Raw genomic sequence first — 14,963 nt, forward strand, 5'->3', positions numbered from 1 at the left:
TCGTTTTATTTAATTAAAACACATCATTTTAAAAAACGTGGTTGTTTTGTTTTAATAAACCAATGTATGTATCAAGGGAACAAAACTATTTTCATTTTCCTTAGACAATGGTACAACTACTAATTTACATTTTATATCCTGAAAACCTATTATAATATTTTCTTTTCCTAAATCGTTAATATTTCCGCGATGTATGTTCAAAAATTTTGAATTGAAAGGATAGTTGAAATCATCAATAGTCCTAGTTAGCTTTCTTGCTGTTAAGTCTACGGAAGACTGCTGTATATCTGCATTTACAAATTGACATACGCTACCCGATTTTGTTAAAAACCAAGAATTGCTACCATCATTCTTTATACAAAATCCTTGGCGCACATGAAGTGTAGTAATATTTCCTCTCCTATGAATCGTGGGATATTGTAGTTGTTTAATATATTTATCCGGTTTATAGGCTGCCCATTCTGCTATACGGTTTATTGTTTGTTCTAAACTTTTTGATCCACTTCGCAATGAATGTTTCATATGCTGAAGTTCGTTCTCAAAGTCATAAGAAGATATAAACCGAAGTATTCCAAAATCAATAACTTCTTGGTAAATATGCAAAAGGTTATGAACATTACTCGAAATATATTCTGGGCCGTAAATAATTCCGTACTGTTTCACGAACAGATGTAGGAGAGTATTTGCTAATGACCAATGCTCTTTGTATACTTCAGATGAAAAAATTGTAATGCTGCAAAAATACAACATAAAATGATTGTATTGTTGTTCACTCAATGTTCCTCTGAGTACAACAACGGATGCGTAAAATAAGAAAGAGTTTAATTCAGTGCCTTTCCAATACTTGAGATCACGTAATGAACGGAACTTTCTGTGGATCTCTACAGGTAATTTGATATGCATCAACATTGCTGACATTTTGTTGATTTGTTCAGGAGATAACTTGTGCACCACACCAAATTTTCCACATATCCAGCCCATTAACAAACGTTTTGTTACTCCTAAATCAATTAAATGCAATAAATCTGCAACTATTACTTGTTTTACAAGATCAAATTCGTCTAATAGAGATAATAGAGGAGAATCAAATTTGTGGTGTTTACCATACGAGCGCGACCTAAATCCTTCATTAGTGCGATCAGAACCAGCGATATCGGGAAATGCTACTCTTCCTCGGATACTCCTTCCCTCAGACACACATTTCAAGCAGCCATGTATACCGTTGAAGCTGACAACACCTACGAAAGAAGAATCATAAAGTTTTAATCACCTAAGTACAGATATGTATAACTGTTTTGTATTACCTTTAATAAACGCCCGAGCTGGAGAATCAGCTATAATTGCGCGCAGTTTTATCTTAACCGTCTTATTATTGATCTGTGCTCCATTTTTCATGAGGAAGTTGATTTCATCAACAAAAGGACGAAGAAAGTGTTCGATGCTTACTGGTTTTGTCGGACCACAACAAATAGCAGCTATCATTACAGGTACTTCCGGCATTTCATGAATGTTGAAAAGTATGGGCCAAAATTGAAGGTTGCTACTTTTGAATAGTGGTAATCCGTCGATCGATACGTTTATCAAAAGCGTAGAATCGGAATGAAGGGTTAGATTGCTTTAAATAATTAAACCGTATGTATGAATATAAAGAAAATTTATAACGATTACGCGAGATCAATTTCCTTAGTTCGTTGAAACATTTTTGAATACCGTGATACCAATATTGTCCTCCTTCAACTGTTGTTATCTCCGCAGAAGGGTTTCGGTTGATCTTCAACAGAGTCCTTGCATCTTTTGGCAGCTTACAATTACTTGTTTTTCTAACAATTTCCATCACTTCCTCGATTGACTCATACGTTTGATTTCTCGATATGGCCCAGCGACGTAAAGCATCATGCACTGAAAATGCTTCGTTGTATTGTTCCAATGCTTCCTCTTCATCTGAACTTTCCATGAGATAATCTATGACATGATCATCAATATCATTTTCCTCATCATGCGCACATTCCAGCGCTCCAATTTCATCACCGTCCTGGATATCTTGAACGTTCGCAGGTCCATCATCCGGTATGATATAGTCATCAGCGTTTTCCACGAGTTCTACAGCTACAATGTAGTAACAATAATGGATAAGTAAAAAGTAAAAGCAATCAGTCAAATTTATATCATACCATTCGAACTTCCACTTGAAATAGGTTCTTCATCCTGTTCTGTTTCAACCAGACGATCACGATTCCGATACAGATGCGAGTTGTATCGAATGCGCTTGGCGAAAGACTCCTCCATTCTATGTTATTTATTAAAACAAAAAATATCAGTAACACATGAATTATCACTGAAATCACGCCTTAAATATACACTTTTGATGCTCAAGACCTTTTCTGGTGGCTTCTCTGATGTTTTGATTTGAGCGATTTGAGCGACTGACAACCAAAACAACAACAACATTCGGACCAAGCTACCAACATCAATAATATCAATAACTATAGCATTTGGGTCAAAAGATGAAAAATGATGAAAAACAGTCCTTGTTCAGATTTAATGCATTTGTTGTAAAATAATCGATGTCTAATATTTTTTTCACGAAGATTTATATTCAATAATAAGACAAAAATGCTTAAAAAGTAAGTTAACTCGCCAACCCAGTATTATAAATACACAAAATGTAGCCTTTCGGGCTGTCTTTTGCAGCCTGGGAGGTGATAGAGCCTTACTGCGTAAAGTGGCCGGTATGCCCACTTTGAATGAGATGAATGAGAGTGTACTAGTGTTAGCGCCGAATTTCGTCAGGCGGTGAACAAACACATCCCGCTTGTCAAGCGCTAAACGTGCTTGCACCATATAAGAAACTTGCTCAGTGGTAACTGATGGGGCGAAACGTGTAAAGAATAGCCACATACGCGTATCAGTGTGTGGAATGATATCCAGTGTATCTGAAGCAAGCGGTGATCCCGATCCTCTTAGTAGTGGTGTTTGCGGGTTGTTAAGTGGTGTTTTGTTGATGTAGGATGACGGTTTGATTGCACTTACACTAAGTGAGGCCGCCAAAGATGGGAACTGTGTTTGTGTTGGTGTAATAGTATCGGGAATATTGTTAACTACTGAGTTAAACAATTCGGGGTATGATGTTGCTGGATTGCGATGAATGGGTTGTTGAGTGGGTAAATTGGTAGAGGTGTGTGATGAAAGCAAACAGGAACGCATCTCATCCTTCAGCGCTTCGAGGAGATCGCATTTAATAACGGCAGTGATTTGTTTTGGCAGCTCACTATGGAGGCTCGCTTTAAGGTCGGCAATGCTGGATGATAAGTCGACAGTGGTGTGGGTGTAAGGGGTAGACGACCTAAGCACAGCCGAACGCGGATCTCTATGAAACTTTACACAAGCCTTACATGCCCAAAAAAGTTGTGCACAGGACTCTATAATAGCGGACAGTTCCTCAGAGAGTCCACTGCATGTGAAATGAAACTCGGCATTGCACCAACCCTGGCATTTCACAATTCGATCAGCAGGTACGATGTCGTTGGCACAAGCGCCGCAGATACCGGCCATTGTAAAATAGTACAGCAATAGTTGAAATGGGGTATTGATTGTAGAGCAGGAAAAATGATTGTAGGTGATTGCAGATGAGCAATTTGACTGTTAATGGAAACCAGGTCTTGAGGCTGGCAGCACAAGCAAGCAGGTTGCGTTATAGATAAGTTTTCACTGAATAATTTTATAAAATATCGGAGCGCAAAGAATCTTCGACCAGTCACTATGACGTTTGACGTTTGATATTGATGTACGCGATATTATTATCTCGGTAGATACTGTACTACGTGCTCTGCAGCAGGTCAAAACCTCATACAACCCTGTACCCGATGGTATTCCTACGGCAATCCTTGCCAAATGCCGCGAATTTTTAGAAGAGCCTCTGTCTCAAATCTACCAACTCTCTTTTGCATAAAGTACTGTACCCACGGCCTGGAAATCCTCTGTGATGTTTCCGGTGTACAACAAAGGGGATAAAAACTCTGCTGAGAACTACCGCGGTATAACCACTTTGCCTTCTTGTGCCAAGGTGTATGAGATCGTCATACAAAACTCGCTAATGTATCACTGTCGTTCTTATATTTCTACACACCAGCATGGTTTCTTTCCTCGACGCAGTGTTACCACAAACCTGGTGAAATTCGTCTCCAATTGTCACGCAGCCTTTACTTCCGGAGCTCAGATGGATGCAGTATACATCTTAAGGCTGCGTTTGATCGTGTGAACCATCGCTTGCTGTTGGCTAAGCTCGCCCGGATCGGTCTCTCTACTCCGCTGGTGAAATGGTTCAGGTCCTATATCTCTGAACGTAGCTACTACGTACAAATCGATGGTGTCTCCTCTAACGTTATCGTTCCTCTGGCGTTCCTCAGGGCAGCAACTTGGGACCACTGCTGTTCTCGCTTTTTATTAACGACGTCACACTGGCCATTACGGAAGCAGATTGTCTGCTTTATGCGGATGATGTTAGGCTGTTTCATATCGTACGGAACACTTCCGACTCTCTTTCTCTGCAAAGATCGATTGATGTTTTCTCTGACTGGTGTAACAATAACGACCTGCTAATTTCTGTTGATAAGTGTACGTCAATGTCGTTCTTTAGAATAGCTAGTCCGATAAGATATAACTATAGCATATCAGGGACACAACTACCGCGGTGCAATACGGTCAGGGATTTAGGTGTCACCCTGGATCGTAAACTAGATTTCCGACAACATTACTGTGATATTTTAGACAAAGCTAACAAAAGGCTAGGATTTATTCGTCGACATTCGAGAGAGCTCAATGACCCACACTGCCTGTTAACTCTGTATATTCCTATGTTCGTTCTATCCTCGAGTTTAGTTCTACAGTTTGGTGTCCGTTCTCTAGTGTTTGGTCCAATAGGATAGAAGCTGTTTGTACCCGCTGGACAAAGGACACATATGAGAGGTTTGACGCATGTTTTGGCAAAATGCCTTGTTTCACCGCATCGCAGACAACAGTCGGTCCTATCTGGGCCTTTGCAATCGCGAGAGAAATGGCCCGTTTCCCAGCATTTGAGACACCTCCTGTTCGGTATTTGTATTTTCACCGGGCAGATTGACCATCCAATCCGAATCTTGCCACTAGCGTTGCTAGTTTCGTCGGGAGCTTCACTGAAGCAGTCTGCATTCCGTTGAAGGATTTGGTCATCTTGGTCTTGAAAGTTACCCCGTCAAGCTCGGTGAACATATTCCGAAGATCTTTTTCAACGTCGCTGGTCTGCGTCCCTGCGGCGATGTATCGAATTTCCACCGTTTCCATTTGGCCTAAGGTCTTTACTGTCCCATTGCTGCCAATGGAATTCTGTACCACCTTTGCGTAGTCGACTCCATAATCATCATCGCTTTTGCCCAGTGTGTGTGTGTGTCTGTGTGTTTAAGTATGTGAGAACACATGTGTGAATCCTCTTGTGGGATAAGCGAACTACAAAAAGATGATAATAAAGAGTGTGAAACTAGGCTGCCACAACCAAATCACGAGAGTGAATACTCATTTCTATCCGAAAAGCAGGGAAAGAGAGTGATGACATGCGAGAGAGAATAAAACTAGAAACACGAGAGAGGGCCACACGAAGCGCTGTCGGATTTTTTCGCCATCGCGCACATATTGCTTTATACGCGCGACTAAGTGTCAGCGCCTAAACGTATGGTCCAAAACAGCCGAAGTCATACAAAATCATGATAAGGTCAGCGCTTTTGCGTTCTGGCGCCCACCCAACCTTTACCATTTGTACTGCTTACCTGCCGTATACCGCTGTGATACCGAGCGAGACGCATAGACAACGCGTCTGGAGGACATGTGTAACCGTGAGGAAACTTTTCTGAGTCTCTTTAGCCTTGTCCTTGCCTTTAGATCCTGATGAGTGAAGCATGCATACCTTTCTGGTACGTTGGTGGTATAAGCCTTGTCTCTCTCATGATAATGGTGAAGATAGAATCGTATTCAATCGGCTCTGTATTCGGGCGTGGGTAGGTCCGTGGACGCCGTCTGTACGCTGACACCCAACCAGTCAAACCGAAGCTATTGGAAAACTTTCCTGTGTGCCAAAGCGAGAGAGCATGTCTTTTTTCACTAGATTTTGGATGGCACAACGCCGATCGTGTGGCCTGGCAAACAATTATGAACGAAAAACGGGAGAAGGAGAAACCGATATCCTTCGAGTGACACACACACATGCATCTGCATGTGGATTCCGCTGAACCGAGACTGCTCATCTCTCTCGATCTCCCATGATTTTTCTGTTATCGCGCTCATCCGGGTGATAGGCATCCTCAGTCTGTCCAGAACTTTCACTGTGGAAGGATGTGCTGGAGTAGTGCGTGATTTCTTGTGTCCCATATTTTGCTCGTATACGTTTTGTGCCGTGTTCCTTCTTCTTCCATTATGGAATGATTTATCCTTGTAAATTTCTAAATTAAGATTCTTATCCTCGTATGTGCTTCAATGAGTACATTCAACTAACGCATGTCGTCTAAAATGTTACAGGTGTATGCGCATATTGATCGACGGTTACCTGCTGGTCTTGCCAACTTCCCGCAAAATGATCGACGGAAGGAAAATGAGGTCCGGTTTTAGAATGTGAAGGTAAGCGTTTCTATCCGATGTGCAAAATATGATTTAGTTGTTTTTTTTTTTAAATAAAACACATGGATTAATTATTAGTTAATTTTCATCAACAAATTTCAACACAGCTCTTTCGTAGAAGAGCGCATTTCAAGGACGCCAAGGATACGGCTGAACATGCACAGCACCAGCCCGTGACGTCATTTCCAGACAGGCGCCGGCTGTACACGCGCAGCACCAGTCGAGGATAGCCTAACGAGAAGGGTAGAAGGAAGAACGAGAGGGAGGGTAACGGAAAGTTACCGCAACATTTGTAGGAGGTGAAGCATCCAGCCGTGTACAGAGTGTGAGTATGATAAAACGCATGTGGAAAGAGGAAGTCCAATTAATAGCATGCAAAAGTGTACATAAAGCAAAAAGGAAAAGCGTCACAACAACAACCAGCAATCCGAAAATGTAAGGGAAGCGATAAATAACAGGTTGGCTGATAAGTCCTCGGTCTGACACATATATGGCGCCGCTAGTATTGAATGCATATTTTATTTATATAGTACCAACCTTCAAATGATTCGTGTCAAAATTTGACATCTGTATGTCAATTAATTTGTGAGACCCCGTCAAACATTGCGAGGGTTGCGAAAACTTTCATGTGCTCGAATGTTATGGTATTTTAAAAAATCGTTGATTTTTATTCAAGGATTATTTTTTGTGCGGTAGTATTTGGCGAAAGGATCACTATTTAAATTTTTGTGGATTTTTGAAAACTAAAATGTCAAAATTCAGGTGTTTAGTATGCTACAAATCGCACTGTTATACCTGCTCTCGGGGTGCTATAATTATAACTGCTAAAACTAGGTGTGAAAAAACTACCCGCTGCGCAAATTCGAGCAGTTTCCAGCGCAGAAAATGCACCAAAATCTGCGCTGGCCAGCGCAGATTTTGGCTGCTCTCCCGCGCTAGACTTCAGCGATTCCTGCCCGCTGCGCAAATTCGAGCAGTTTCCAGCGCAGAAAATGCACCAAAATCTGCGCTGGCCAGCGCACCCGCTGCGCAAATTCGAGCAGTTTCCAGCGCAGAAAATGCACCAAAATCTGCGCTGGCCAGCGCAGATTTTGGCTGCTCTCCCGCGCTAGACTTCAGCGATTCCTGCGCTGGGTCGAGCAAGTTTTGCACCATCTGCTGGCGAAATGGACGAACTATTTATGGCGGCGGAGCAAAAATACGGTCAAAAAATTTAAAAATATTGGCGCCCATTTTTCCGTTCCCTTCTTCTTCTTCCCTTCCCTCCCTCACCCTACCCTGCCTTACTTGCGCTTCTGCCCGTGCCTTCCGCCGCCAGCGGATTGGCTGTTGCGGTGTATGCGTTGATTCATATATGTGCATTGCGGTTGTGTGTTGTTATTGGTGGGTGTTAGCATTTATTAATTTGTGTGTGACCTTGAGACGCTGTGGGAGAAGCTGGATTGGGATTCAAAGTGTTATCGGTGTATTGATGGTTTATTTTATTTCGTGCCGCTGCTGATGAGACCATTCGATGCCGCTGCCAGTTGAGGGTGAAGAAGCCTATTTAAAACAAGCGTAGGAGAACGTCTAATACTAATCTAATATTTTTTAATTTGAACATGTTTGATGCTTCAACGACCTTCTAAGCATTATGTAGCACAGTGTAAAGTGGCAATAATTATTTTTTTAATGTGTCGAAATCTGTCTCGAGTTTTCGGGTCACGACACACACTCACACACACACACACACACACACACACAGCGCGGGGAAAGTGACCATTCACTCTATCATGCCGCGATCCCCCACCCCGCCCGGCGCTTTGGATGATGATGCGCTATATGATAGCTGATGATAGCGGAAGCGGAGGGGGGTTTGGTGGGGGGTGCGTTCTTGCGTGCGCGCTTTCGTAGGTGCGTTCTCGCGTGCGCGCGTTCGTAGGTGCCTTAGCGCACGCGTGTGAGTGCGCGCGCGCGTGCGTGTGTGTGTGTGTGTGTGTGTGTGTGTGTGTGTGTGTGTGAGTTTGCGTGCGCGTGTTTGTGTGTTTGTATGTGTGCGTGCGTTTGGAAACCCCACAACTATTTGATTCTGATGCGTACATTTTCGATTTTCTGGATTTGTTTATTATGGTGCGCGTATGGTGCTGCACCTGTCCGTCGACAATCTGGTGGATTGTTGGTTTGGAGTCGGTATCATGACGCCGATTGACCGGCAATGCCTTGGAATGGGTTCGGATCGGTAGGTTCATGTTTTGGTCGAGTGCATTCCGTGCATTTGTCGCGCCACCGCGGGACACCCGGCAGCAACAAAGTCAAGACGAACTCTTCCCCGGGTGTGGACTGATATGCTAAGTTCTTATTATTATTATTATTATTATTATACGGCCTATGCGATCATGCCGGCCTTTTCATGACTTGAGTACCACGTAGCCGGATAGTCACCCCTTGCTACGGCGGACGGTTCATACGCGGTTAGAACCCACGACGGGCATGCAGATGTGCGGAATGATGGCGGTGCCGCGGGACCGCTCCTATCCAGCGTGCAACTTGCATACTGCCACACTGTCTCCTGCCCGATGCATACGCTGCAGGTAGCGGCGGACCTAACAGTAGGTGGACTAGGCGGTCGCCGATGATCTCTAGGCTGTAGTATGCCGTATGTGTACAAGTGGACAGCGTATTAACGACAAGGGCCCCCGGAAAGATGGTCGTTAGGGCTCCGTGGCTGGAGAACCATTTGCACCTCCCCTCCCCCCATGGCGACAACAATTTTAGGGCCTGTGACCGATGATCGTAGGAGTCCCATGGCCACCCCCCCTCATCCGCTGGAAATTTAAGTATACTGTTCAATCTTCCTACAGCTGTGTGTCAGTACTCCCTCCTCCCGGTCATCAGTTACCATTGACAAGTGCCTCAATTCGTCTTTCCGCCTTTCATGAACACCTTCCTTTCTTTGACCGATGGATCATAACATTCCGGAAGAAAACACATTTGGCGACAGTTGTGCACACACACGCAGGCTCACACCGATGCGCATACGGCTCAGCAGATCTGTGTAATCTAAACCATTTGAAAGCAAAAGCTTAGTGTAACAAAGTTATGCTTAATGCTTAAAATGTTCAGTTCGATGGCAGGCCCCAGGGACTGCCAGTGAACTTTCCAGTATGCCGGTTTCACAATCAGCTTGCGTTCTTGATGCTGGTGGAACGGAAAGTTGTTGAAAATCAGCGCCGGGATGAACGTGTCAATGCGAATTAGGGTTCAGCGCGTTGCACAGCAAACCCTCCAGCGTTAACTAGCGATTCCTTAGTCATTTTTACGTGGCAGCGTTTGAACTCATTGCGCTTTTTTGGTTTGATTTGTGAAAATGCAACTTGATCGCCGCAATGTTTGTTATCGGCATTTTTTGGCGCCACAACAGCTCGCGAGCATTGACCACACGCGAGAAAGAGATGGCGCTATGGAGGGAAAAAGCACGGACGACGGCTGACAGCGATTGGCCGTCTGACGCACCAACACATTCAAACCTTCGACAGCGCGCTCAGGCGAGGGGAATGAGGCGGAGCCAGGGACGGGCAGCTCGACGAGCTGCTCGACAAATTTGCCGTTGGAGAGAAAAGGAAGCCATGATAAAATTCTCAGAACGCCTTGATTTCTTCCGTCGCTTTGCGCAGCGGGTACCAAGGCTCGCAAGCTCTTTAATGCGAGGGCTCTGGGGCGGTGAACTTGTATGGCGTGCGAGCCCTCGCGCGCCCTCGCAAATCGCTGTCAATTGCATGCCGGGACACAGCGTCTTTTGTCAAGCAACTTTTGTGTTGTGTTGTTCCACCAAGACAACGCACCGTGCCACAAGTCATTGAGAACGATGGGCCACACGACCCTTCGGACAACGAGCGGGTAATTTTTATCATGGTGTGCGTCAAAACCTAGAGTTAAGCCGATGGAAGATTTCCTAGGCTTAAAAAAGGGGGCGGGAACGGGTACCACGGTTCTCTCCCGCTCCCATACAAAATACACGGTGCGCTCTCTCAATGCTCGCGCCCATGCGCGAGCATCCTTTTGTGTGCTTGTGTTTGTTTCTTTCGTGTTGCGCTGTGTGCGTTTCTTTCGTTCAGCGATCGCTCACACTCGCTGCGTATTTTTTTGTTATCTAAAGCTAAACAAAAACACAAACACGCGTAGATTTTTTTTTCATCACTTTATTGAAACATTTACATTTTAACTTTACACGATTTCACACATTAACGTAAGTTGATACACATCATTTGACTAAAAAAAATTGATCGCTCCATCGATGCAAACGTTGAAGTTGTCGAATATCTGCGTAGATCCTGTTGCACACGTTGATTACTGTAAAAAATGTACGAAATGAAGCTGCGCGATGTACATAACATACATTACTAATCATTCGCGTAGCTTCATTTGAATTTGCACAACACTTGAACACTTGAACACTTTACAAAATCATAACATCCAGGACTTAGGCTGACGCACGTGCGGCCGCTCGCTGTCGATCCTTGAGCTGTACTGACGATTTCGTGTGGTAGCAAGAACGAGAGCACACAGAGGAACTTTCGGTACAGCAGTGCAAGCGAGACACCGACATCAGCACAGCGCTGCGAGCAGATCAAACTGAGCGAGCTGGCCGAAAATGAACGCACACATTTCCACATGTGTAACTGTGTTAGTGCCAAAACTGTGTCGAAACCAAAACGCGCTCTCGCCTCCGTGTATTTCACACCGATTCTCCGCTTAACTCTAGGTTTTTACACACACCATGATAAAATATCCCGCTCGTTGTTTGTAGGGGACGGTGCAGTCTGATACACTTCCCTCCACACCTTCCCTTTTTCTTATAAACCCAACACTTGTTGGTGAAACAATAAATTAATTCATTCAGAAATTGGCATTTGCCTAGTTAACAACGTTTATTCCACGTCCGAAACTTTAACTCGCGCTGGTTGAAAGTGAACACACACACCCACTTGCGTTAATGTGATAGCGCATAATCCGCCCGCTGCGCAAATTCGAGCAGTTTCCAGCGCAGAAAATGTACCAAAATCTGCGCTGGCCAGCGCAGATTTTGGTCCGTTCCCCGCGCTGGACTTCAGCGATTCCTGCGCTGGGTCGAGCAAGTTTATCTGTTGGCGAAATGGACGAACTATTTATGGCGGCGGAGCAAAAAAACGGTCAAAAAAATTTAAAAATATTGGTGTCCATTTTTTTGTCCGCTTCTTCTCCCTCCCTCACCCTGCCCTGCCTTACTTGCGCTTCTGCCCGTGCCTTCCGCCGCCAGCGGATTGGCTGTTGCGGTGTATGCGTTAATACTCATATATGCATTGCGGTTGTGTATTGTTGTTATTGGTGGGTGTTAGCATTTATTAATTTGTGTGTGGCCTTGAGACGCTGTGGGAGAAGCTGGATTGGGAATTCAAAGTGTTATCGGTGTATTGATGGTTTATTTTATTTCGTGCCGCTGCTGATGAGACCATTCGATGCCCCTGCCAGTTGAGGGTGAAGAAGCCTATTTAAAACAAGCGTAGGAGAACGTCTAATACTAATCTAATATTTTTTAATTTGAACATGTTTGATCCTTCAACGACCTTCTAAGCATTATGTAGCACAGTGTAAAGTGGCAATAATTATTTTTTTAATGTGTCGAAATCTGTCTCGAGTTTTCGGGTCACGACACACACACACAGCGCGTAGAAAGTGACCGTTCACTCTATCATGCCGCGATCCCCCACCCCGCCCGGCGCTTTGGATGATGATGCGCTATATGATAGCTGATGATAGCGGAAGGGGAGGGGGGGTTTGATGGGGAGTGCGTGCTTGCATGCGCGCTTTCGTAGGTGCGTTCTCGCGTGCGCGCGTTCGTAGGTGCCTTATCGCGAGCGCGCGCGCGCGCGTGTGTGTGTGTGTGTGTGTGTGTGTGTGTGTGTGTGTGTGTGTGTGTGTGTGTGTGTGTGTGTGTGTGTGTGTGTGTGTGTGTGTGTGTGTGTGTGTGTGGGTGTGTGTGTGTGTGTGTGTGTGTGTATGTGTGTGTGAGTTTGCGCGCGTGTTTGTATGTGTGCGTGCGTTTGGAACCCCCAAAACTATTTTATTCTGATGCGTACATTTTCATCCGCTACGGCTACAAAGTCCATGCAATTTCGATCTCGCTACCTGAGAGACAACACAACCATTGGCATTGGCATCTTTGCGATCGGCTCTGCTGTTGGGGGTATTAAAAAGACACACGATCTAAGCAAACGTGCGTGTGATATGTTGCACATTTATTTCTAATTCAGCTAGCGGGCGCAAGTGGAAACAACATTTTGAAGTGAATCCATACAAAAGAGGATTCTGGATTTGTTTATTACGGTGCGCGTATGGTGCTGCACCTGTCCGTCCAAACTCTGGTGACTTGTTGGTTTGGAGTAGTTATTATGACGCCGATTGCCGGCAGTCCTTCCCCGAGTGTGGACTGCTATGTTAAATTATTCTTCTTCTTCTTCTTATTATTATTATTATTATTATTATTATTATTGTCATTATGGCCTACGCGATCATACCGGCCTATTCAGGACTTGAGTACCACGTAGCCGGATAGTCAGCTCTTGCTACGGCGGACGGTTCATACGCGGTTAGCACCCACGCCGGGCATGCAGATGTGAGTAATGAGGTGCCGCGGGATCGCTCCTATCCAGCGTGCAACTTGCATACTGCCACACTGTCTTCTGCCCGATGCATACGCTGCAGGCAGGGGGAAGAATGCACCTCCACGATAAAAAAAAACACCCAGTCATGAACCAGCGGTGGACCTAACGGTAGGCGGACTAGGCGGTCGCCGAAGATCTCTAGTCTGTAGTATGCCGTATGTCTACAAGTGGACAGATTATTAGCGACAAGGGCCGAAAGAAAGATGATCGTTAGGGCTCCGTGCCCCCCCCCCCCCATCCGCCGGCAATTTAAGTTCAATCTACTGTACTGTTCAATCTTCCAACAGCTGTGTGTCAGTACCCCCTGCTCCCGGTCATCAGTTACCATTGACAGGGGCCTCAATTCGTCTTTCCGCCTTTCATGAACACCTTCCTTTCTTTGACCGATTGATCATAACATTCCGGAAGAAAACACATTTGGCGAAAGTGTTGCACACACACGCACGCTCACACCCACGCGCAGATGGCTCAGGATATCTATGTAATCTACAGCATACGAAAGCAAAAGCTTAGGGTAACAAAGTTATGCTTGATGCTTAACACGTTCAGCACGATGACATGTCCCAGGGACTACCAGTGAACTTTCCAGGATGCCGGTATCATAATCAGCTTGCGTTCTAGATGCCGGCAGAACGGAATGTTGATGAAAATCAGCGCCGGGCTGAACGTGTTAATGCGAATTAGGGTTCTGCGCGTTGCACAGCAAACCCTCCAGCGTAAACTAGCGATTCCTTAGTCATTTTTACATTGCAGCAATTGAACTTATTGCGATTTTTTGGTTTGATTTGTGAAAATGCAACTTGATCGCCGCAATGTTTGTTAATGGCATTTTTGGCGCCACAACAGCTCGCGAGCATTGACCACACGCGAGAAAGAGATAGCGCTATGGAGGGAAAAAGCACGGACGACGGCTGACAGCGATTGGCCGTCTGACGCACCAACACATCCAAACCTTCGGCAGCGCGCTCAGGCGAGGGGTATGAGGCGGAGCCAGGGACGGGCAGCTCGACGAGCTGCTCGACAAATTTGCCGTTGGAGAGAAAAGAAAGGCATGATAAAATTCTCAGAACGCCATAACGCCTTCCGTCGCTTTGCACAGCGGGTTTCCGCGTATTTCCCACCGTCTCTCCCTGCTTCAACATACCCCTCACCTGAAAGTCGCACACTTTTTCATTCTCTCTGCTAGTAGGTAGCAAGTTTCCTGCTCTTGCTTGTGCACAGTGCAGCGCCAGCATGGTATGGTGCGGGCCTGCTCTGCAATATTGTTTGTGAAATTACTTTCAAGTGTAGCGCCTGCAAGATAGGCAAAACGCGCAGATAATAATTATAGCTAGCTAGGTTTAAATTATACACATATACACTTACACACAAACACATAGTTAGATTTCATTTATGCACATATACATTTACACACATACAACTACAATTAAGGTTACACGTAGGATAGAATAGAATAGCATAAGATAGGAAATAGGAAATAGTAAAATAGGCGATAATTAGGATTAGCCAATGAGGAATAGGATTAAGGAATTTTGGCGCGAACGAGTGAATATAAATTAAGGATAAGTTGAGGTTTAGGATTATTCATAAAAGTCCGATCTAAGAGGAAACGCTGCCCGAGTGAACATCGACCAATAAAAC

General features: G+C 44.8%; 1 protein-coding gene across 2 annotated transcripts; it reads right to left on the reverse strand.

Moving 5' to 3' along the window:
- Positions 1-13: 13 nt before the first annotated feature.
- LOC120896698 lies at positions 14-7,345 on the reverse strand. Of its 2 annotated transcripts, XM_040301030.1 has the most exons (4): positions 2,172-7,345; positions 1,683-2,106; positions 1,305-1,615; positions 14-1,238 (listed from the first exon to the last, which is right to left on the reverse strand). In XM_040301030.1, exons 1-4 carry the CDS (start codon positions 2,284-2,286, stop codon positions 52-54), a joined length of 2,037 nt encoding a protein of 678 aa, XP_040156964.1. In that variant the 5' UTR covers positions 2,287-7,345; the 3' UTR covers positions 14-51. The 2 variants fall into 2 exon arrangements, with proteins under 2 accessions (XP_040156964.1, XP_040156965.1); XM_040301031.1 differs by having other exon boundaries at positions 1,305-2,106.
- Between the last annotated feature and the right edge of the window lie 7,618 nt (positions 7,346-14,963).

Source organism: Anopheles arabiensis, chromosome 2 (genome assembly GCF_016920715.1).
Source record: "Anopheles arabiensis isolate DONGOLA chromosome 2, AaraD3, whole genome shotgun sequence".
NCBI lineage: Eukaryota > Metazoa > Arthropoda > Insecta > Diptera > Culicidae > Anopheles > Anopheles arabiensis.

Coding starts and splice junctions, on each gene's coding strand:
- LOC120896698 (XM_040301030.1), bottom strand. CDS start 2,286: ATGGAGGAGTCTTTCGCCAAGCGCATTCGATACAACTCGCATCTGTAT. Junction 2,107..2,171: donor TTCAAGTGGAAGTTCGAATG/GTATGATATAAA, acceptor ACTACATTGTAG/CTGTAGAACTCGTGGAAAAC. Junction 1,239..1,304: donor AGCTCGGGCGTTTATTAAAG/GTAATACAAAAC, acceptor CTTCTTTCGTAG/GTGTTGTCAGCTTCAACGGT.